Source organism: Malaclemys terrapin, chromosome 14 (assembly GCF_027887155.1).
Source record: "Malaclemys terrapin pileata isolate rMalTer1 chromosome 14, rMalTer1.hap1, whole genome shotgun sequence".
Lineage (NCBI taxonomy): Eukaryota > Metazoa > Chordata > Testudines > Emydidae > Malaclemys > Malaclemys terrapin.
Genome location: NC_071518.1, coordinates 3,856,732 through 3,875,766, shown reverse-complemented (window position 1 = coordinate 3,875,766; position 19,035 = coordinate 3,856,732). Strand labels below are relative to the sequence as shown.

Below are 19,035 nucleotides of genomic sequence, written 5' to 3'. Positions count from 1 at the left end.
TTTTCCTACAACAGATCAAACAGGCCTCGCTTGTCATGCTTTCTTGAAGAACACATTGCTGATGAAGTGGCTAGAATGGGATGTATTGAGTCTTTGGTGCCATTCCTTCAGCTGGTTGCTTCACAAGGGCACATGTCTAGATCTTTTTGTAGAGAGGAAGGAATAAATACATTTTTGGTGGCAGAAATAGCCTCCCACCTCTCTCTGTCCCCAAACTACCTGCATCACAGCAACCTCTCTTCTGGCTGAAGGCCGGATCTCCAAACTACTCAGTGCTGCTCTGTGCAACAGCTAGATGGGGGCACTAGATAGGAAGTCTCTTCCCTGGGGCTGAGCCAGCTGCCTCTGAACCACATACAGCCCCACAGAGAGAGAGGCACTGATCCTGAGAGACGCATTGGGATTCACTCCTCCCTCACCTTCCTGCAGGGCAGCAAGTTGCACTGCTACCAGACCATCAGCCCAGCAATAACCTATTTACGTTTCTTAATTAAGCTTGAGGAATAAGCCACCATTGTTAAAACATGGAAGTAAACACAATAACAAAAGATCAATGTCACTATGTTTGTGCAGTGAATGTAACAACGTGCTCTCACTCTCATAGACAGGCTTGGAAGAATTTGATTTTTATTAGTAAATGTCCACGAACCATTGTACTGTACACACAAACCAAAGAAAAAATATTTCCATTGATGATCATCAAAATGTACAGATAGGCCAAGAAAGAAAAATGCTGCGTGAGAAATTAGAGTTTGATTTAAGGATATTTCCTTTGGCTATTTTGACATGTGATGTGGACAATTTGTGTTTTAACAATTATACAGCTTTAACTTTTTGAATCTCAAGGTCATTACATAATTATCTGCCCCCCGACTAGAATTTCCTGCAACTATAAAAATGTAAATGATAAACATTGAAAAAATGCTTAAAACCCATATTTTTACTCAACTGAACATTTAAATCGATAATACATTTTAAAAATGCTTAAAAATAAACATTGATGTTCCTCAAAATTATCAACAAATAAAAATCGAATTCTGCCAACCCTACCTGTGCATTATAGTACACAGGAAGGCAGAGTTCAGTCACTTTGCCAACAAGTCCTGGTATGCTACCAGACCCAAACGCCAAAATGCGTTGGGCATTGCAGGAGAGCAAGGCAGACCTAGCTGGCAAATGGACACCATGCTGTGGTGTGAAATTAGCAGCCCCATTTACAGTCAAGATAGAGTTATTACATTAGCGCTTTCTGTTGTGGGGCTAGAGGATCTGAGTGAGAGAGAAAAACAGGAAGTGCTAGTGGCAAGCTAGGTTTTTTGGGGGGAGTTTTTGAGCAAAACTCCCCCTGTAGTAGTTAGGGTTTTCTAACCCTCATGAGAGTGACAGTGCACAGAGCTCACCAGGGGTGCGGTGAAAACCTTCCCACTAAGAAACAAAAACCATATTAAAGCCCTTCCTTCTCCATACTGAGCTGAGGGCTTTTCCCTGTCGCGTGCAATGTTTCCAAAACAAGTCTGTAGAATATTCTGGCAGTTGATAAGCCAGCTAAAGTTACTGACTGTTTAAGGGATCAGTACTCCAGCCAGACAAAACGCACTTAAACAGTCTGTTCTGTACATATCAGCATCAAAAATCATACTGCAATGCCCCAGCACAGCCCTTTGGGAGATGTGCTCTCCATCATAAAGCAAAACAGCCCATGTGTCCTGTCTGCTGTAGATCTCACATCTAAATTTCCCACCTCCCCTAGTTATCTCAGATTCTCCATTATAACCAGTGATATCCTAGTTAATAATGCACAACAACAAACTATGTTTCTGGCTTGGTGTTTGCGTGAGGAAAGAGCATGGGGGGAGGGGTTTTCTATTTCAGCTCTCCTCTAAAGAAAGAGGTCAATGCACGTCTCAGTCTGAACAGCTTGAAACATCTGCTCGAATCATAAGCAGTTAGTTGGCCAAGTTCAGTAACTTGGGAGCCTGCAGATAACAACCTCTGCCCTGCAGCTACCAAGAATGAGGATGGGAGGCTCAAGTCACATGGATAAGCCAGCCAGTTAAAAATACATTGGTGTTTTTCCCTCCCAGGACTATACTCACTAATGAGCACAGAAATACGCTGAATTTAAAAACAAAACCAAAAAAGAACACACACACCAGAAACAACTGTTGGTGTATGGCATTCCAGGGAGAATTCCTGCTTTTCCTCCCATTTCTTTGCGTTCCTTCAGCGAAATAACCACAGTTCCTGCAAACTTCTTTCTCACAATCACAACTGATCTCACACACAGGGACAGACAAGCATCTGCACTGTGCACCAATGGCTCCCCATTGTGCTGCTGCTTCTGCATGCCAGTGAGCAGAGGCAGCAGCACTGGGTGAGCAGTTCATGCGCTGAGCCCTCCAAGCTGAGACCTCAGACTGCCTCTTCTCCCCCAGGTGTCTGCACATTTCTGCTATGAAACATCCTCTCCCAAAGCTCAGCGCAGCTCTCCTCACGCCACCCCCTGAAAGCCCTGTTCACTCACCACATCCCAGCTTGCCACCCGCATCCCTCCCCCATATTCCCATTTGACCAGCCCGCCTCTCTGGGGTCTCAGCCGCCATGTGCAGTCTGCCAACATTCCTCATTTACTTACACGTGCCATTTCAAAACCACACACAGAACTACATACAACGTACCAACCCTATATTAATCATTGAACTACACACCCGAATAAAGACAGTCGGAGTTCAAGGGTGGCTGCTTGCTGATCAGGATGAGGGTGTGGTTATGTGGGTTGTGCTGTGGTGTAGATGACATCAAGAAGAGCTGAGCTGAGTGGAGTATAGATGAGTGGTTGAATGATTTAACTTCTTAATTCCTGGCTTCTTGGGTTCTGTAATCCAGCAATCTTCACTCAAAGTGTACAACGTTTTTGTTAGGGGATTATATCTCTCACACATGCAGGGAAGGGAAGACAGCTGCTGGGGGAAGCACTGGTTTCCAAGGGAAGCAAACCAATGATTGCCTTGTGTGTTCCTTGCTTATTTGTTGTGGTGTTGAGATATTACGGGGCTTGGGGCTTTTTTTAAGCTGTCAGGTGGGAGCAGATGACACTGGAGTAGCAATTAATAGTGGAGCAGTCAGAAGAAAATAGGTTTGAGGAAGGATTTAAGCATATGTCTACAAAGCAGCGTGGCGTGTCCGTGCGGATAGATGGATGCATGCAAGTTCTGCCCGAGTGAGTGCACAAAACATAGCAGTGTGACCGCAGTAGCACGGGTAGTGGCTCATACTAGCTGCCCCAGGATGTACCCAAAGGGTCGGGCAGGACTGGATTCAGGCAGCTGGCCCAAACCGCTGCCTGTGTTACCATGCCACATCACTACTGTAAGTGCACTAGCTTGAGCAGAGCTAGTGCATGCCTGTTCACCCGCAGTGCGAAGCACTCTCTCAGCTGCTGGGTAAACATACCCCAAGCTGGTACAAGGCTACCTGTCGGTACTTCAGTATGAAGGGAAACATATGGCTGTTTAAGATCTACGTGTAAATTACCTTTCCTTTCGATTTGAGAAACTGGTTTATTCAAATCTAGTGTAATATATTTTAAATCTGCAGCATTGCTTTCAAAGCAAAGCCAAATTGTCAATTTATTAACAAACTTATGTGTCTAGCTGTTATCAAAAGCTAGACCTTAAATCTTGTTTAGCCTTACTTTTAAAAATCTACTAACTAAAATAGTCTTAATATTTTAATGAATGCAAGAGAACTGCAAGAAACCCAGACAAATTAATCTAACAGAAATTCCCTTGTCAACCCCTCCCTCCACCACCAGTCATGCTGTTTGTATCAGACTCGTAAGATCCTGGCAAATAGTCTTATGACTGTGCTGGCACAATAAGCTATGTCGTCACTGTGTGGACATTGCTCCTTCCTCCTTCTCAGTTTTAGTTTTATCGGGCACAGGCTCAACATGCAGCTTAGAAAAACTGTTTACTCCAATCAGCTCATTTTATTTACTTGTTCCTAAGTTGTCGCCAGTTTCACCATCCTAGTGGCATGCGATATTAAAGCTGCATTAAAAATGCTAGGCCTCTGTGATATATGTTCCAACCACAATATTAGGATCTTACAAAATGGATATAGGAGCCAAGGATTTTTTTTTTTTTTAATTAAGCTCTATGACCCACATCTAACAGCTCTCCAGCATGATCTCTTGCTGTACCAAAGACTGCCTCTGCTTTTGTGGTTAGATGGAGCCAGTAACAAACCTTCAGAAGAGGGAGTGTATTACTTAACATTTGGAACTAGAAAAAGGAGAGTCTTGTTCAAGATAAGAAACAGAGAGCTTTTCCTCATTGCAGAAGTTATCAGGGTGCCAGAAACAAATTCAGAGCAGCCAAAATAAATACATGACCATTTTGTTTAAATGTTCGGCTTGGAAATACTTTTGTCTTATTTTCTGACTCGTGGATAAAAATAGTTTGCAACAACAAATGATGCCACGTTTTGTGCCAGCTACTATGCTGAACAGATCAGGAGCCTCACACGGTCAAAAACAGGTATTAGTTCATCTGTCATGGGGGGAGGGAGGAAAAGATACAGCCAGGGATGACTGGCAAGCACCAAGTCACAACCAGAGCTACTAGATTATTCCTTAGTAATCCATTCAAATCAACAATCCAAAAGCACAGTGAGCAACCCCAGGTCTGCAGTTTTATTACAAGGAGGGCAGTTTGCCCTTTTCACTCTCCAGAGACACCCACGTTGACACGGCAGCTCAAATACTAACACAGCAGTGCTATAATGGGCTAACCGGGCATCTTCTTTACATGTAAGTGAGTCTCAGAATGAAGGCCTGCTGACATCCCCTGGAAAACACTATTTAGAAACATTTATATTCATTCTTCGGCCCAACCATTTCAGACATCCACATGCCCTCATTTGCTAGGGTTCAGGACAATCTCATAAAAATAGAAAAGGCTGCATGCAAGTTTCTCTTCTCCTACTGCTTAATTCTTAAGGCACAACTTGAGTGTTGTGTCGCAACTGCTCAATGTAGAAATGATGGCGCAAGCTAAGTGAGTTCAATTTCTTTTCTTAGCACAAATCAGAAACCTGCAGCACTTCTGACTTCTCTGAAAGCAGGGTGGAAGCTGGTTTCTAGTCCCCTAGTCAGGGTCCCAAGCTGCCAGTTTGGAGTGGTATCACTTCTCAGTAAGATGTATACCTGCTGCGGGAGGGACAAGAAACACCACTTGTAACTGACATTTTTAAGATTACACCTTTGTGGCTCACTCACTCCTGGGCAGCAGCAGTTTGTACATTTCATACGTTCACAGACTAGGCAGGGAAATGCAGATAATTTTCCTTTATGCATAAAGAGGCTACAAATAACCTTTTCCTACACCTTGAGTTATGGGCCAGAGAACTGGTTAAACCCTTGACACTGGAAGTTGAGATTTCCTACATACAAAGCACGTATGCAAAAGGCATTAGAGTTCCCTGTTGAGAGCTTTAGAATGCTAGCAACAAGGGGCCAACTGAACTTCATACAAAATATAGGATTCTTTCATTGTCTGAAATCTTAAAATAGATTTCAGTGGGAGAAAACCCATAGTGCTCTCTGTTGCCGGGAAAGTACTCTTCCTGTCAGTGAAACCTAGTAGAAAATGCAAGCTGACAGTGTTGCTGGACTTGCATCATCACTTCAAAGCTCTGTTGTTGCCCTTATGTTAGTTTAAATAAATAACCATTTTAAATTGATACTTTAGAAACCTAATTTCATACTCACGTTTTCAAACAACAACATGGCAAATTAATCTGAAAATTACTCTTGTGAAAATATTCAAAACATTCCCCTATTCAAAATTTATGGTCTAAACTAGTCAATGATGCCTTGCTTACAAATTAATACAGTACACTGATAACATTGTCAAATGAAGGATAACAATTGAATAAGAGGATGGTGAAAAAGCTCCCCCTGTAGCCAGAACATGTCACAGACTAAGAAATCTGTCAGAGTTTAAGAAACTGAAGCCTACAAAATATGTTCACTTTGGCAGTTTAAATACAATGTTTAAAAAGAAACATTTTAACATATCAAACTTGTGGAACTCAGTGCTGTGGGATATTGGTAAGATTTACTGCATGTCTAGTAAAAAACCTCTCTCCAGTTGCTCTAGTTAGAGTTAAAAATATCAATGTTACAAATCCTCACATCTTTGGGCACAGTCCGATCATTAGCTGGGACCTAGAAGAACTGTCCCCACATGGTATTCTACTACAAAATTAAGTGTATTATGAGGGCATTACCAGGAATTTCTTAGGTCCTCTTTTTGGGTGGCAAAGCCACAGTTCTCTCTAGAACAAGCTAATTTCTCTCTACTGCAAATACCTCTACCCACTGATACAGTACTGACGATGATATAAGTCTGCTTAAATTAGACAAGCAAATATATACTCCTGACTGGCTGTACAATAAGGGTCTGTCACATACACGTAGTAAAGATAAAGGGTTAAATTACAGCAGGCAGATTAAATTCAGAGCACAGATAACATCGAAAGTCTGGGAGCAGCCATTTTGAACACCCATCTGCACATGTATGACATGGCTCAGTAACAGTTATTTTTTCACTCAGGGCTCAAATTGGGTCAACTTGCTGCAGTTTGAGGTTACCATCTTGTGCTCCAAAAATCTAAGTTTTCATGGGGAAAAAAATTCTTTAGCTCTTATAGTTGCAAAAATGACCCTGAAGGCATGACCGAAGTTCAAACCGATGCAAAGGAATATAGACGTCTGGTAGATGAAAGTGAGTTCTTGGATTTGGGTACAAGCACACCCTGAACTATTGACACCACCACTCATGCACTACTTAGAACTGCACTAAAGTTGCACTTTCACTGTATAGTTCACAAAACTGACCCACTTTCCAATCTCTTATGCAAAGATTTGCATTACCAGACGATGGAAATCCCCAAAGCCATTTGTGCTCCAAACTGGATCGATAGTATTTCAGATTGCAACACTAAAGACAAATAAGCAATGATGAACAAAAACAACATTTACAAACTGGACTGGCCACACCAAGTCTTTTCTGAACTGCACCAACGCATCAATTCAGGGAGGGAAAGGTGTCTCCTGTATCACAAAAAATAAAAACATAAAGAGCAAATGCCTTGACAAAGGATGTTTAGCCACGTGTTTGGAATGACAATACTCAATCCAATTCATATCAGGATAGTAGTTATTTGTATTGTGGTAGTGCCTAGAGGCCCCAACCAAGATTGGGGCCCATTGCGCAAGGCACTCTACTCACACATAGCCAGACAGCCTCTGTCTACAATCTAAATAAACAAGCAAGGCAGATGGTGGGAGGAAGGGGGAACCTTTTACAAATGGGGACAGAGGGAGTAGGTGACTTGCCCAAGGACACACGGAATATACTGGCATAGCTGAGAACTGAGTCTAGCTCCCGAGTCCCAGTCGAAAGCGGTAACAATAAGACCATGCTTCTTTCTTTTCCAGGGCCAAAATACAAACACAAAAGCACATGTGGAAACAGAATGGTTGTTTTTTAAAAAAACATGCTATTTGCTGCAGCGCTAGTGAACACAAGTAAAATTTTCAAAAGCATCTAAGAAACTTAGAAGCCCAAGTCGCATTGTTAAAAGTGACATAGCTGCTTAGGTATCAATGTCTCATTAAACGTCAACGGGACTTTGTCATATAGGAGGCAAAGTCTCTTTTTAAAATGGGACTTAGGCTTCAAGAGCACCGAAGAGACTTAGAAAACTTTACCTCACAGCTAAGAGGAGATCACTTAGTTAGTCTCACATGTCCCCAGTTTCTCCCCTCCAACCACTGCTTTCCAGCCCTTACCCACTTGTGGCTGGGTGACAGTGACATTTCTTCCAGCTAAGTCTGAAGAGACTCCTTTCAAAGGCCATCTCTGCTGTGGCCTAAATTGGTTGTGAAGGTCACTGTGGAGCAAACTGGTGCACTCTCACCATGGCCTGTGGAACGGAGCGGTTGTGGTAGAATTCCCCATCACTGGCACTTTTTAAATTGAGATTGGATGTTTTTCTTAAAAAAGAGGCTCTACTTCATGCTCGGCTATTGGACTCGAAGCAGGAATTAATCAAGGATAGTCCTATAGCCTGTGTTATGCAGGAAGTCAAACCAGATGATCGCAGTGGTCTCTTCTAGTCTTAAAATCTATAAATCTATGGAAAACATGGCCGTTTCTCTAATGCAGCCTCAGACCTTAATCTATACAAATTGTTAGTGCCCAGGAAGCTGGGGTGTAAATCTGACTCGCCCTAACTGCCTGTATATATATATGCATCCGAAGAAGTGGGCTGTAGTCCACGAAAGCTTATGCTCTAATAAATTTGTTAGTCTCTAAGGTGCCACAAGTACTCCTGTTCTTCTTTTTCCTAACTGCCTGTGTGGATCCTGCTGTTGTGCACTGAAAGTTCCCTAATGCACTTTGATCTACCCCGCTTTGAAGCAGGAAGTCTGGAATGGGGATCTGTAAAGACTACGTGAGGAACTGTCACATCCAGGCTGTGTCTAAGGTCTGGTCTACACCTAAAACTTAGGTCAGTCTAGCAATGGCACTCAGGGATGTGACAACTTCACACCTCGAGAGATGTAGTTAAGCCAACCAGTGCCCCACAGTCACTGCCAGATTGATGGAACAATTCTATTGACCTAGCTACTGCCTCTCAAGGGGGTGAATTTACAACAGAAATACCACTGTAGCACTTGCAGTGTAAACAAAGCCTATGTCTTGCAGATTCTTTCTCAATAACATCTCTCAGATATAGCTTTTCCTATCCACACAGGTAAAATGCTCATCCAGGCTCATCTTGCACCTTGATTACTAGAACATCCTTCTCTCTGACCTTGACAAACACAATCTTCTACTTCTCATATCCATGTATAATGCTGCTGCAAAGATCATCTTCCTATCTGATTGCTTTGACCATGTAATTCCTCTCTTGCATCCCTCCACTGGCTCCCTCTTCTCTATGGTATCAAACAGAAACTGCCTGTTTTCACTTTCATGGCCTATCCTCACTTTATCACCTCTCATCCAGTATCGAAAGGTTGACTCCTGCCTCCAATCAAGCCTATGATAGCAGCCTCCATCACCCACTTGTTACATTTTCAAACAACCACCTTCACGCTCTCTCCCATGCTACACTGCATTTGCGTAAATGTCTGCAAAACTAACTCATCCTCCTTCAAATCTCTCCTTAAAACTTTTCTTTGCCAGGAAGCCTACAAACACCTGGGCAATGATTGGCTGGGGTGTACTAAGAGCACAGGCTGTCATGTTAACATGTCTCCTAGTTCCCTTACATTCTTCCATCACAGAGGAAAACAACAGAGGGGGCAAAGTTTTCAAATACATCCTGACCACCAGGCTTTGACGCAGAGACGACTCATGCCTGCTGACGGGGGGAGGGAGAATAATTTAAATGGGGGCATGCCATCACCCCACGTGTCGCCTCTGGGAGGAACCTTCCGGCCCCACCTCCTGGGCTAGGGCAGCCAATCCACTGGCTCCTGGAAGGCTGGGGCGACAGAAATGGGGAGCATGCGCCTCTGGACCGGGCCCAGGGAGACTCATGCTCTCACAGACACCTTAGCAAGTGAAGGGGCGCGGGCAATGCCCCTACCTCTGGCTGAGCAGAGGCCAGGGAACCTGCTCCTGGAGCCTTTCCCTGCGACTCCCCCCTGCACTCAGCCCAGGGCCACCACGCTCTTCCCGCCAGCAAGGCCTGGGCGGAGAGTGGAGGGGGCAGGCCACTGCTGTCTCCCCAGCCAGGCTCTTGTGCTGACAGCCGCTGTGCTGCACAGAGAGCGTGACCCAGAGCGGCCATCTTCACCCGGTGTGAGAAGCATTTCCGTCCCGGTTGCCAGGGAGATGAGAGACACACATGCACCCACCCAGCAGGCCGAGCACACCAATCCCTGCAAGGGCACTCGCAGAAATCTTGGTGTGTGTGTGTGTGGGGGGGACTTGACCACCCCCCGCCCCATGCCCCTCTAGGCATTGCCTCTGGTTTGATGACCCTCATCTTCCAGTTAGAGAACTGGTCTTTAAGCTAACTCACTCCCCTGGCTGCAGCAGAACAACAGAGATATCAGAAGCTACTAAATGGTCCGGGCTGAAGGATAGAGGTGAGAGCCGGGGGGGCCTAGCTCGCCCACTTCTCAATTAGCACTGCAACTAAAAGGGAACAGGTTTATGCGGCTTCAACATAGCAACAGCCTGATGTAAAGAGGGCAGCTGGAGTCAGGCTCGAACATCCTGCAGCACAGAACCTGTAGCTAGTTAGGGAGGCATTCAGCCCATGGGATAGTCTAGCCAGTAACAAATGTCTGAACACGCTATGCACTCTACATTTTGTTTAGCGTTGGTGTCTCAAAATGTAACAATTTAAAGGCTGTTAGTTTCATGGTAAAACAACTGTTCATGCTAAGGTCACACTGAGGAGAAAAGATTTTAAATGGTAATAAAGTTACTGTTTTGCCATTTTATATTTCAATCATGATTATATTGAAATTATATTTCAATTAATTATCAAGTGTATCTAGTGCCCAGCCAGTCCCTTCATGTGACTTAGTTTATCCAGGAGGCACTGACCAATGAAGGCACCTTAAGACACCTCAGCTACCCTCCTAGACAGAGCAGGAGGAGTTCTAGGCTGAGGCATTTGAAATTGTTGACAAATACAAGATAAATTAGAAGTTGCCACCTCCCTGAAGTATACCCACAACAGTCTCTGGAAGCAGAAAGTCTAACCAACAACTGCTTGTACCCTAAGTTGATGTTCCACCCTTACAGAGTTAACTAGAAAGTGATGATTTGCTTAACTTGGACCTCAGCTCAGTCCCTAGTGGACAATAGTCTTCAAATTTCTTCACAGGTTGAGAAGAGCAGAATTAAGCCAGCTGAGAGACTGTCCTCTCTGTCCCCACTAAATAATGTTGTCCCACAAGGCCTGCATTGAGGCTTTTGGTGGGCAGTGTAGAAACAATGTCCTCCTTACTCAGCCACAAGAAACTAAGCTACAGTTCCCAGCATTCCTATTCGTAATATCAGTCAAATGACTCCACAGCAGGTAACTGAATGCAGCTTTTTCTTTAAACTTCCGGGTGCAATAAAATGGAGGCTGAAGCGTATTATAACTGTTCCCTGTGCCCTTTGATGCACCTGCTCCATACACGGCCCTGACAAAACCTCAGCTTCATAGTCCAGTGCAGTCAGCACTACTGGCTTCCAGCCTCATTTGCCAGGAAGAAGTGAGGGTGAATTCTGATATATTCACTGGACACCCCACAGTAGCACTTTGCAGCCATTTCTCCACATTCAAGACTACTGTGCCCAATTTTTGCAGTCTTCCACATAAGCACCTTGTTGTGTCCTAGAAGGTGCCCTGCATGCAAACAGATTCAACTATGCACATGCAGAGCAAGAGAAAGGGAACTGGGCAGATGCTACCAATCCATTTGATATTTGACTCCCACCTAAAAATGCTGTAGTTGGTCATCTTCTCTGCCTTTCTCCTCTTGCCACTGCAGGTGACAACCCCAAAATCCTTTCTGGGCTGAATGGTCAATACAGGGTTACCATATTTCAACAAGCAAAAAAGAGGACGGGAGGAGCCCCCCCTAGCCCCGCCCCTGCCCCTCCCACTTCCCGCCCCCCCAGAACCCCCAACCCTCCCCCCGTTCCTTGTCCCCTGACTGCCCCCTCCTGGGACCCCTGCCCCTAACTGCCCCCCGGGACTCCACTCCCTATCTAAGCCTCCTTGCCTCTTGTCCCCTGACTGCCCCAACCCTTATCCACACCCCCACCCCCAGACAGACCCCTGGGACTCCCACGCCCCATCCAACCACTCCCCACCCCCTGACAGCCCCCCCCAGAACTCCCAACCCATCTAAACCCCTCTGCTCCCTGTCCCCTGACTGCTCCGATCCCTCTCCCCACTCCTGCCCCCTGACAGCTCCCCCCCAGAACTCCCAGCCCCCTACCCCCCGCTCCTTGTCCCCTGACTGCCCCCTCCTGGGACCCCTGCTCCTAACTGCCCTCCAGAACCCCACCCCCTACCTAAGACTCCCTGTTCCTTGTCCCCTAACTGCCCCCTCCTAAGACCCCCCCCAATTGCCCCCCAGGACCCTACCCCCTACCTGTACCCTGACTGCCCAAAACTTTCTCCACTCCCCCCAAAAGCCCCCCCCCCGTTTCTTGACTGCCCCCTCCAGAACCTCCCTGTCCCTTCTCCTGCCCCCCCTTACCCTGCTGCTCAGAACAGGGTGTTGGGCTCTGTGCCAGCCGGACACATGGCTGAGCTCCCCTGCACAACACAAAACCCGGTCCCTGGCCCTGCACAGGGCTGCCGGAGCGGGCTGCAGGAGGAGGAGCTGCCGGCCGGCTCAGAATGCAGGGAGGGGGGGGAAGGAGGAGGAAGCTGCTCCGGAGTCCAGCCCCGGACTTTCCTGCAGCCCTCCCAGCCGCTCGCTCTGCTCTGCCGGGGGAGGGGGAAATCCCGGACATTGTGAGTGCTTTACAAATTCCCCCCGGACGCTATTTTTAGCACACAAAAGGAGGACATGTCCGGGTAAATCCGGACGAATGGTAACCCTAGGTCAATATAACTATTCAACATTCACAAACTTCCAGTGCATGTTGTCAATTGTAAAGAAGGCAACAGCGTAAGGCTGTGCTAGGAACCAAGGTAACGATCAGCCCTGGAGAATCTATGAACTCCCAGCAAGCAGTCATCTGGAGGTAGAACAGAAGCTGGCAGAGGGCAGTATCTCCTTGCTACTGGAATGCTGCAGAACTTCTGCAATTGAGCAGTGTCTTTGCTAGATCCCATTCTGCAGCTCCCCCTGCAATCCTGCAGCCCATGTTCTAATATTGAGTGGGAAGAGGAGAGCTGGCGTTCAGACACTACAGTGATAATCACAGTCTAGATAGATTAAATAGCATTAGCACTGCTCCAAACGCTGCAGTTACTAAGGAAGGGAGAGCACACTGCTGGAAAGTGCAAGTCACTCTTATAAATGCATCAGAAACAATACTATGGAAGCCCCAACGAGGGAGAGGGATCAGGGAAGGGAGAGGAAAAGACGTGAAGAAAGAAGACCAGCAACATGGAAATGTGGAGGGAAAGTTAGTGAGAAAAGGAAAGACAGAGGATGGGAGAACAAGAGGCAACATCTTGGTTTGCTAATGAAACTCTGATTCACATATCAGGCAGGAGAAGTTCAAACAGCTTCAGAGGTAGGAAATGCTGGGACAAACTGAGTCAGGGGATAGAAGGAGACTGGGAAATATCTGTGTCTATAGCAGATTAACAGTTTTCAATACACATAGGTCTTTAATTTTAATTAAAAACGGCTTTCTATACACAATTTCTCAACAATAGAAGCTGCCTATAGACTTTATTGTAATCCAGTGGGACACTGCTAAGGACCATCAAAAAACTGGAGGGCAGGGGATGGAGCTCAGGTATGGGGCAAAATGAGCAGAATTTATGTTGGGGGTGTAACAGAAAAGAAAAAGCATCCTTAAACTCCCATTTCATTTCAGTAACCTCATCTGCAATTCTTAGCACAGATCAAACCTCAGAAGCCTTAATTAAAATCCAAACAGCAATATTTTCAGCAGAGCTACTGAAATACTCACACCTGGTCAACCATTAATTAGAGCGTATCAGACTTCCATGTGTGCTCAGCACAGCTGAGATTCTTACATGGATACTGCATTTGTGGGACCAAGAACAGTATGCACAAAGAGATAAGTTCCTCCCTTACAGACATTCAGACAGTACTTCTGATTTCACAGCAGTTATTTATCCCTGCAATGGTTAAGATAGAAAACTTTAAAATTCACAATCATTTTATTGAACACCCGTCCAAAGTGTCACCTACAGCACTGTCTCAAGTCACTACCATTCAGCTCCAGGACCTCGCAATGGGTATTACAGACTCTGGGAACAATGGGCCAAAGGGAAGCACATTGTAAGCTAGTCCTTATCAGTTGGCATGTCACCACTGTACAAATATTGTCTGATTCAGATTCAACACCATTTGCTGATACAGGGTGTTGGGCAATCTCTTAGCACAGCAAATACTGGAGTGGCTTATAAATGGCTGGACGCTGCCCAGTCCTGGCCTCTCACGGTGAACCTGCCCTCTCTAAAGTCAGGTGAATATGAAAAAAACAGCACACTACCTTTTTCCCCGTTTGTTTCTCCACCATGTCGTTGCGGAGAGAGAAATCGTCTGACTGTGGTGTTCTAGAACACCCACCCTTGGGCATCGTTCTGCCTTCCTTACTTGATCTTCATTTATGCTGCCATCGCCTCGTCATCAACCGTCTGTTTAGAGAGAAGAATCAGAGATTTTATAAAGATCATTACAAAAGAGAAAATACAGGATAACTGCTGCGCTGCCAAAACAGGTACAAGCATCCACGCATCCCACTCAAGGTGGGGCCAATCTGCCATGGGGCCCAGATGCAATTCGTAAGGGAGCAAAGTGCCACCTGCATTCTAAGTTCTGGGCTGCTTCTGAGAGACTGCTTAATGGAATTGATCTTGGAGGCACCAGGGATAGTCATCGTGATGGGCTAGACGCAAATGGAAAGTGATACCCTTACTTTTTGTCTACAGAACTGATCTTAATTCCCACGTAGGGCTTCTCTCAGCAACGGTAGCCTCCACCACAGTAAATTAATGCCCCGGGCTTGTAAAGGTGGGTCCTATGTGTGACGTTGTGCAGTCTATATGGTTTTATAAAAACATGATGATAAGTGAATATAATGTAACTGGGATAGTTTTATAAAGATTTGATAATAAGTGAATATAATGCAACTGGGATATGCTTCGTGCAAAAGGTCTCTTGTAAGGTATCATTACAAAGCTCATAATCTACTGAGTGTGATCATCCTATTTGTAGAAATGTACCACTCTTGTATCTAAAACTAGAAATATAAAACATAACTTGTCTGCAGATGGCTGTGCTTACCTGTTAGTCTTCCTGTATGTGTGTGTGCTGGCAAGTGGGCAATGAAGCCTTGCAGTGACATGTGATCATGTCACCTGAACTGGAATCCATCTTTAACCTGGTGCTTTTCCAGTGAGGGGGGGTGGAAACCCAGAGGGACAAAGGGTTCCCGCCTTATGCAAAAGATATATAAAGGGGTGGAAGAGAACAAAGGGGAGAGAGGAGCCATCATGAAGAATCCCCTAGCTATCACCTGAGCTGGAACAAGAGCTGTACCAGGGGAAAGAATTGTGCCCAGGCCTGGAAGGTGTCCAGTCTGAGAAAAAACTTACTGAAGCATCTCTGAGGGTGAGATTATCTGTATTCAGTTTGATTAGGCAGATTTGCACATTTTAGTTTATTTTGCTTGGTGACTTACTTTGTTCTGTCTGTTACTACTTGGAACCACTTACATCTTACTGTCTGTATTTAATAAAATCACTTTTTATTTAGTAATTTACTCAGAGTATGTATTAATACCTGGGGGAGCAAACAGCTGTGCATATCTCTCTATCAGTGTTATAGAGGGCGAACAATTTATGAGTTTGCCCTGCATAAGCTTTATGCAGGGTAAAACGGATTTATTTGGGTTTAGACCCCATTGGGAGTTGGGCATCTGAGTGCTAAAGACAAGCACACTTCTGTGAGCTATTTTCAGGTAAACTTGCAGCTTTGGGGCAAGTGATTCAGACTCTGGGTCTGTGTTGGAGCAGACAGGAGTGTCTGTCTCAACAAGACAGGGTGCTGGAGTCCTGAGCTAGCAGGGAAAACAGGAGCAGAGGTAGTCTTTGCACATCAGGTGGCAGCTCCCAAGGGGGTTTCTGTGATCCAACCCATCACACTATGTATAGGTATTTTTGGCACTTAGGTAACTATTTGTGCCTATGGAGTCTATCCTCAGTCCTATGAATTTTTCTGGTATTCAAGAGACTAATACATAAAGCAATTAACATGTGGTGAATTACAAAGTCCACTTACAAAATGTGCCTTTTGTATTGGCCTGCTTCTCATCTCTAGAGAAAACCAGAGGATGCGAACACAAGGTACAATGTTCCCTGCAAGGTTTTCAGAGAAGCCGCCCCAAGCCAAGCCCTTTCAGTCTCAGCATTGCCATTGTGCCTGGGCCTAGGTAAGGCCCAATTCAGGAGAATAACAAAGAGCTCTGTTGCCCCTGCCATGTGTTGCCTGGTTACAGAGCTGAAAAGACAACTGACATCTGAAATACACAGAAGTATGTGTTGTAACCAAGACCAGAAATGTGGTCTGGAGCCAGGACAGGCAAGGCCTTTTCGGGGAACAAAAATATCTCCTCTCCTGAGGTTAGAGGCTAAAAAGCGTCAGCACAACTGTATACTTCAGACTAGCGACCCAAATTGAGTCCGAAAGCAAAAGTCTTATTGTACTTAGGCTAAAACGACAAATGGGGGTCATTTGAAAAATCTTCCACCGGGCTAATTGCCACCTGATGGCATAACACATTGCACCCATTAACTTTTTGTTATTTTTTTTTAAAGGTACAATTGCAGGAAATTGTCCAGGAACAGAGTAATTCCAGAACGCCATCCCCAGTCTGGGAATTTTGTGGGTGGGGACAGGCAAGAGAACAGAACTGAGATGGGGGAAAGCACAACCTCATACCAATTTTTTGGGTGCCTAAAAAGCCACAGCTTTTAAGGCCCACAACTTGAAATGGTTTGAATCAGGAGGGTGTTTAGTTCCAAGGAGTGGGACTGAAACCCACCAGCTGACTTCATGCAGAGACTAAATACCCATCAGATTCATGGCTTCTGTTCTATTTTGTGTCTGGACAATGAGCCACCAATTCAGCACCTCTGACCAGCATTATATTCTGCTGCAAAGATCATCTTCCTAGCCCATCGCTTTGACCAGGTCACTCCACTCTTTGCATCCGTTCACAGGCTCCCCTCTTCTCTATCATATCATACATAAGCTACCTGTCTTCGCTCTCAAGGCCCTTCACTACCTATTCCCACCCAACCTATCAGATCTCATTCAGTATCAAAAGTTCGACTCCTGCCTCTAACTGGCTCATGATGCTAGCCTCCATCACCTCCTTGTTAAATTTTCAATCACATTCATGTTTTCTCCTATGCTGCCTGCACCTCATGCTCAACATCTGCAAAACGAACTCCTCCTCCTCCGAATCTCTCCGTAAAACTCTCCTCTGCCAAGAAGCCTACAAAAAAAACTTGGCAGTATTTAGGCTGGTGGTGTGCTAAGACCACCCACCGCCTGTCATGCTGACCAAGATTGTCTCATCATTCCCTTGTACTCCCGTTTGTCCATCTCTTGTCTAATACTTAGATTGGAAGCTCTCTGGGGCAGGGGCTGTCTTTTTGTGCTGTGTCTGTAGCGCCAGGGGGCTCTTGTCCTGAGTACTACTGTAATAGAAATAACAATATGACATTTACTTCAGAAAAATTCTATGGAAAGCTCTTCATTTGTAAACATGTCTGTAAACTATAAACCCTACCACAGGCTTTTCAGAGTTGTTTTTCAAACTTATAAAAACGCTCCATGCCCCTTTCGTAGCCCTACAACAGTAGAAGTTAACCAACCAAATGCTATCTATCCATAGATAATGCTGAGACACATCAGTTAACAAAACATGGCTTTCTTCAGAGCAGCCATGTTAGTTTCTGCTCTTAACACAGGTGGCTATGGAGAAATTATCCATATTTAGGAAATGGAAAAGGGCACCAGAGGTCTCCTTAGCTGTGGCTCCCAGCCAGGGCCGGCTCCAGCTTTTCTGCCGCCCCAAGCAGCCAAAAAAAAAAAAAAAAAAAAAGGACGAGGGGTAGCACTTCGGCGGCAGCTCAAGTGCACTGCTTCTTCGGCAGCGGGTCCTCCCTCTCTTCAGCGGCAATTTGGCGGCAGCTCAAAGAGGAAGAGAGGGAATGAGGGACCCGCCGCTGAATTCCTGCTGAAGACCCGGAGGTGCCGCCCCGATACCGGACAGACTGCCGCCCCTTTCAATTGGCCGCCCCAAGCACCAGCTTCCTACACTGGTGCCTGGAGCCGGCCCTGCTCCCAGCCCCAAGTGAGGGTAGTTGTGTAGGGAAGCTCAGCTATGTCAGATTCCAGAGATGCACAGTAAGGACATTTCACCGCTTCTTTCTAAAATGGAGGTAGATGGAATGACACCCCCCTCTCTGCGGGGAAACTGGGGAGCAGAACATGCAAAGGAGGCTGAAAAGCCTCTCTCATCACTGGCCCTGGAAAGGATGAGTGGGGAGGAATCCAGCAGATTGGTAACATCAAAGCACAGGCAAACTGAGATTACTATTAACATTAAAGTGAAATACACCAAAAAACGTCACCATGATTTTCAGAGTAGCATGACCGTCCAACAGTGGATGTCTCTATAGTCCCACTATATAGCACTGCAAGGGCATGAAGCCCACGGTGAACATGGGAGCTCATATCAAAATGCGGACAAAAAATGACTAGAAGCAGCATCTTAAAAAGGTGAGCTGGCTTTCACTGGGCATTATAGGTTGGGAAGAGTAACTGTTGGGAATCATAAAACCCAGGGTCAAGACTGAGCCGTCCTTGGTACTATGACAGACCAGCATTACTGATTTGGTCCACCCAGATTAGGCAGAATATAAACTTTCATGTTAAAAAAAAAAAAAAGATTTTGAGCCTTTGTGAAGTGGAGAAAACCATGCACACATGACCAGCTGCAGTGATTTCAGGCACTTCTTAGCTCCCCAGGACACGCAGGATTGTTCTCTACAGACTATTCTCTGGTGTTCTGTCTGGTATCAAGGTTGCCACCATTTCCACCTGAGGCAAAGCTCAGTGTAAGTGTGGAAGCTTGTCTCTCTCACCAACGGAAGCTGGTCCAGTAAAAGCCATTACCTCCCCCACCTTGTCTCACCGCTTCCACTGGTACGTTATTTTCAACCTCCCAAATCTCAGCAGTGGAGAGTTTTCTCTGATTTGCCCAGCCTACATAT

The 19,035-nt window shown here is 45.5% G+C and overlaps 2 protein-coding genes across 6 annotated transcripts in view; one reads left to right on the top strand and one right to left on the bottom strand.

Annotated features, from left to right (window-relative positions):
• ANKRD11 (ankyrin repeat domain containing 11) overlaps positions 1–19,035 on the bottom strand; it is a 218,501-nt gene that overhangs the window by 47,654 nt on the left and 151,812 nt on the right. For 4 of the 5 annotated variants that reach the window (XM_054049315.1, XM_054049317.1, XM_054049318.1 and 1 more), the window contains exon 3: positions 14,241–14,385. In XM_054049315.1, coding sequence (XP_053905290.1) covers positions 14,241–14,327 — 87 coding nt within the window. In that variant the 5' untranslated portion in view covers positions 14,328–14,385. Of the gene's footprint in view, positions 1–14,240; positions 15,706–19,035 lie in introns of those variants that run through there. The other variant, XM_054049319.1, reaches the window with a different exon arrangement.
• Positions 12,632–19,035, top strand: part of SPG7 (SPG7 matrix AAA peptidase subunit, paraplegin) — a 231,957-nt gene continuing 225,553 nt past the window's right edge. Inside the window, exon 1 of the mRNA XM_054049323.1 lies at positions 12,632–12,635. Within this exon, the coding sequence (XP_053905298.1) occupies positions 12,633–12,635 (3 nt within the window). The 5' untranslated portion in view covers position 12,632. The remainder of the gene's footprint in view (positions 12,636–19,035) is intronic.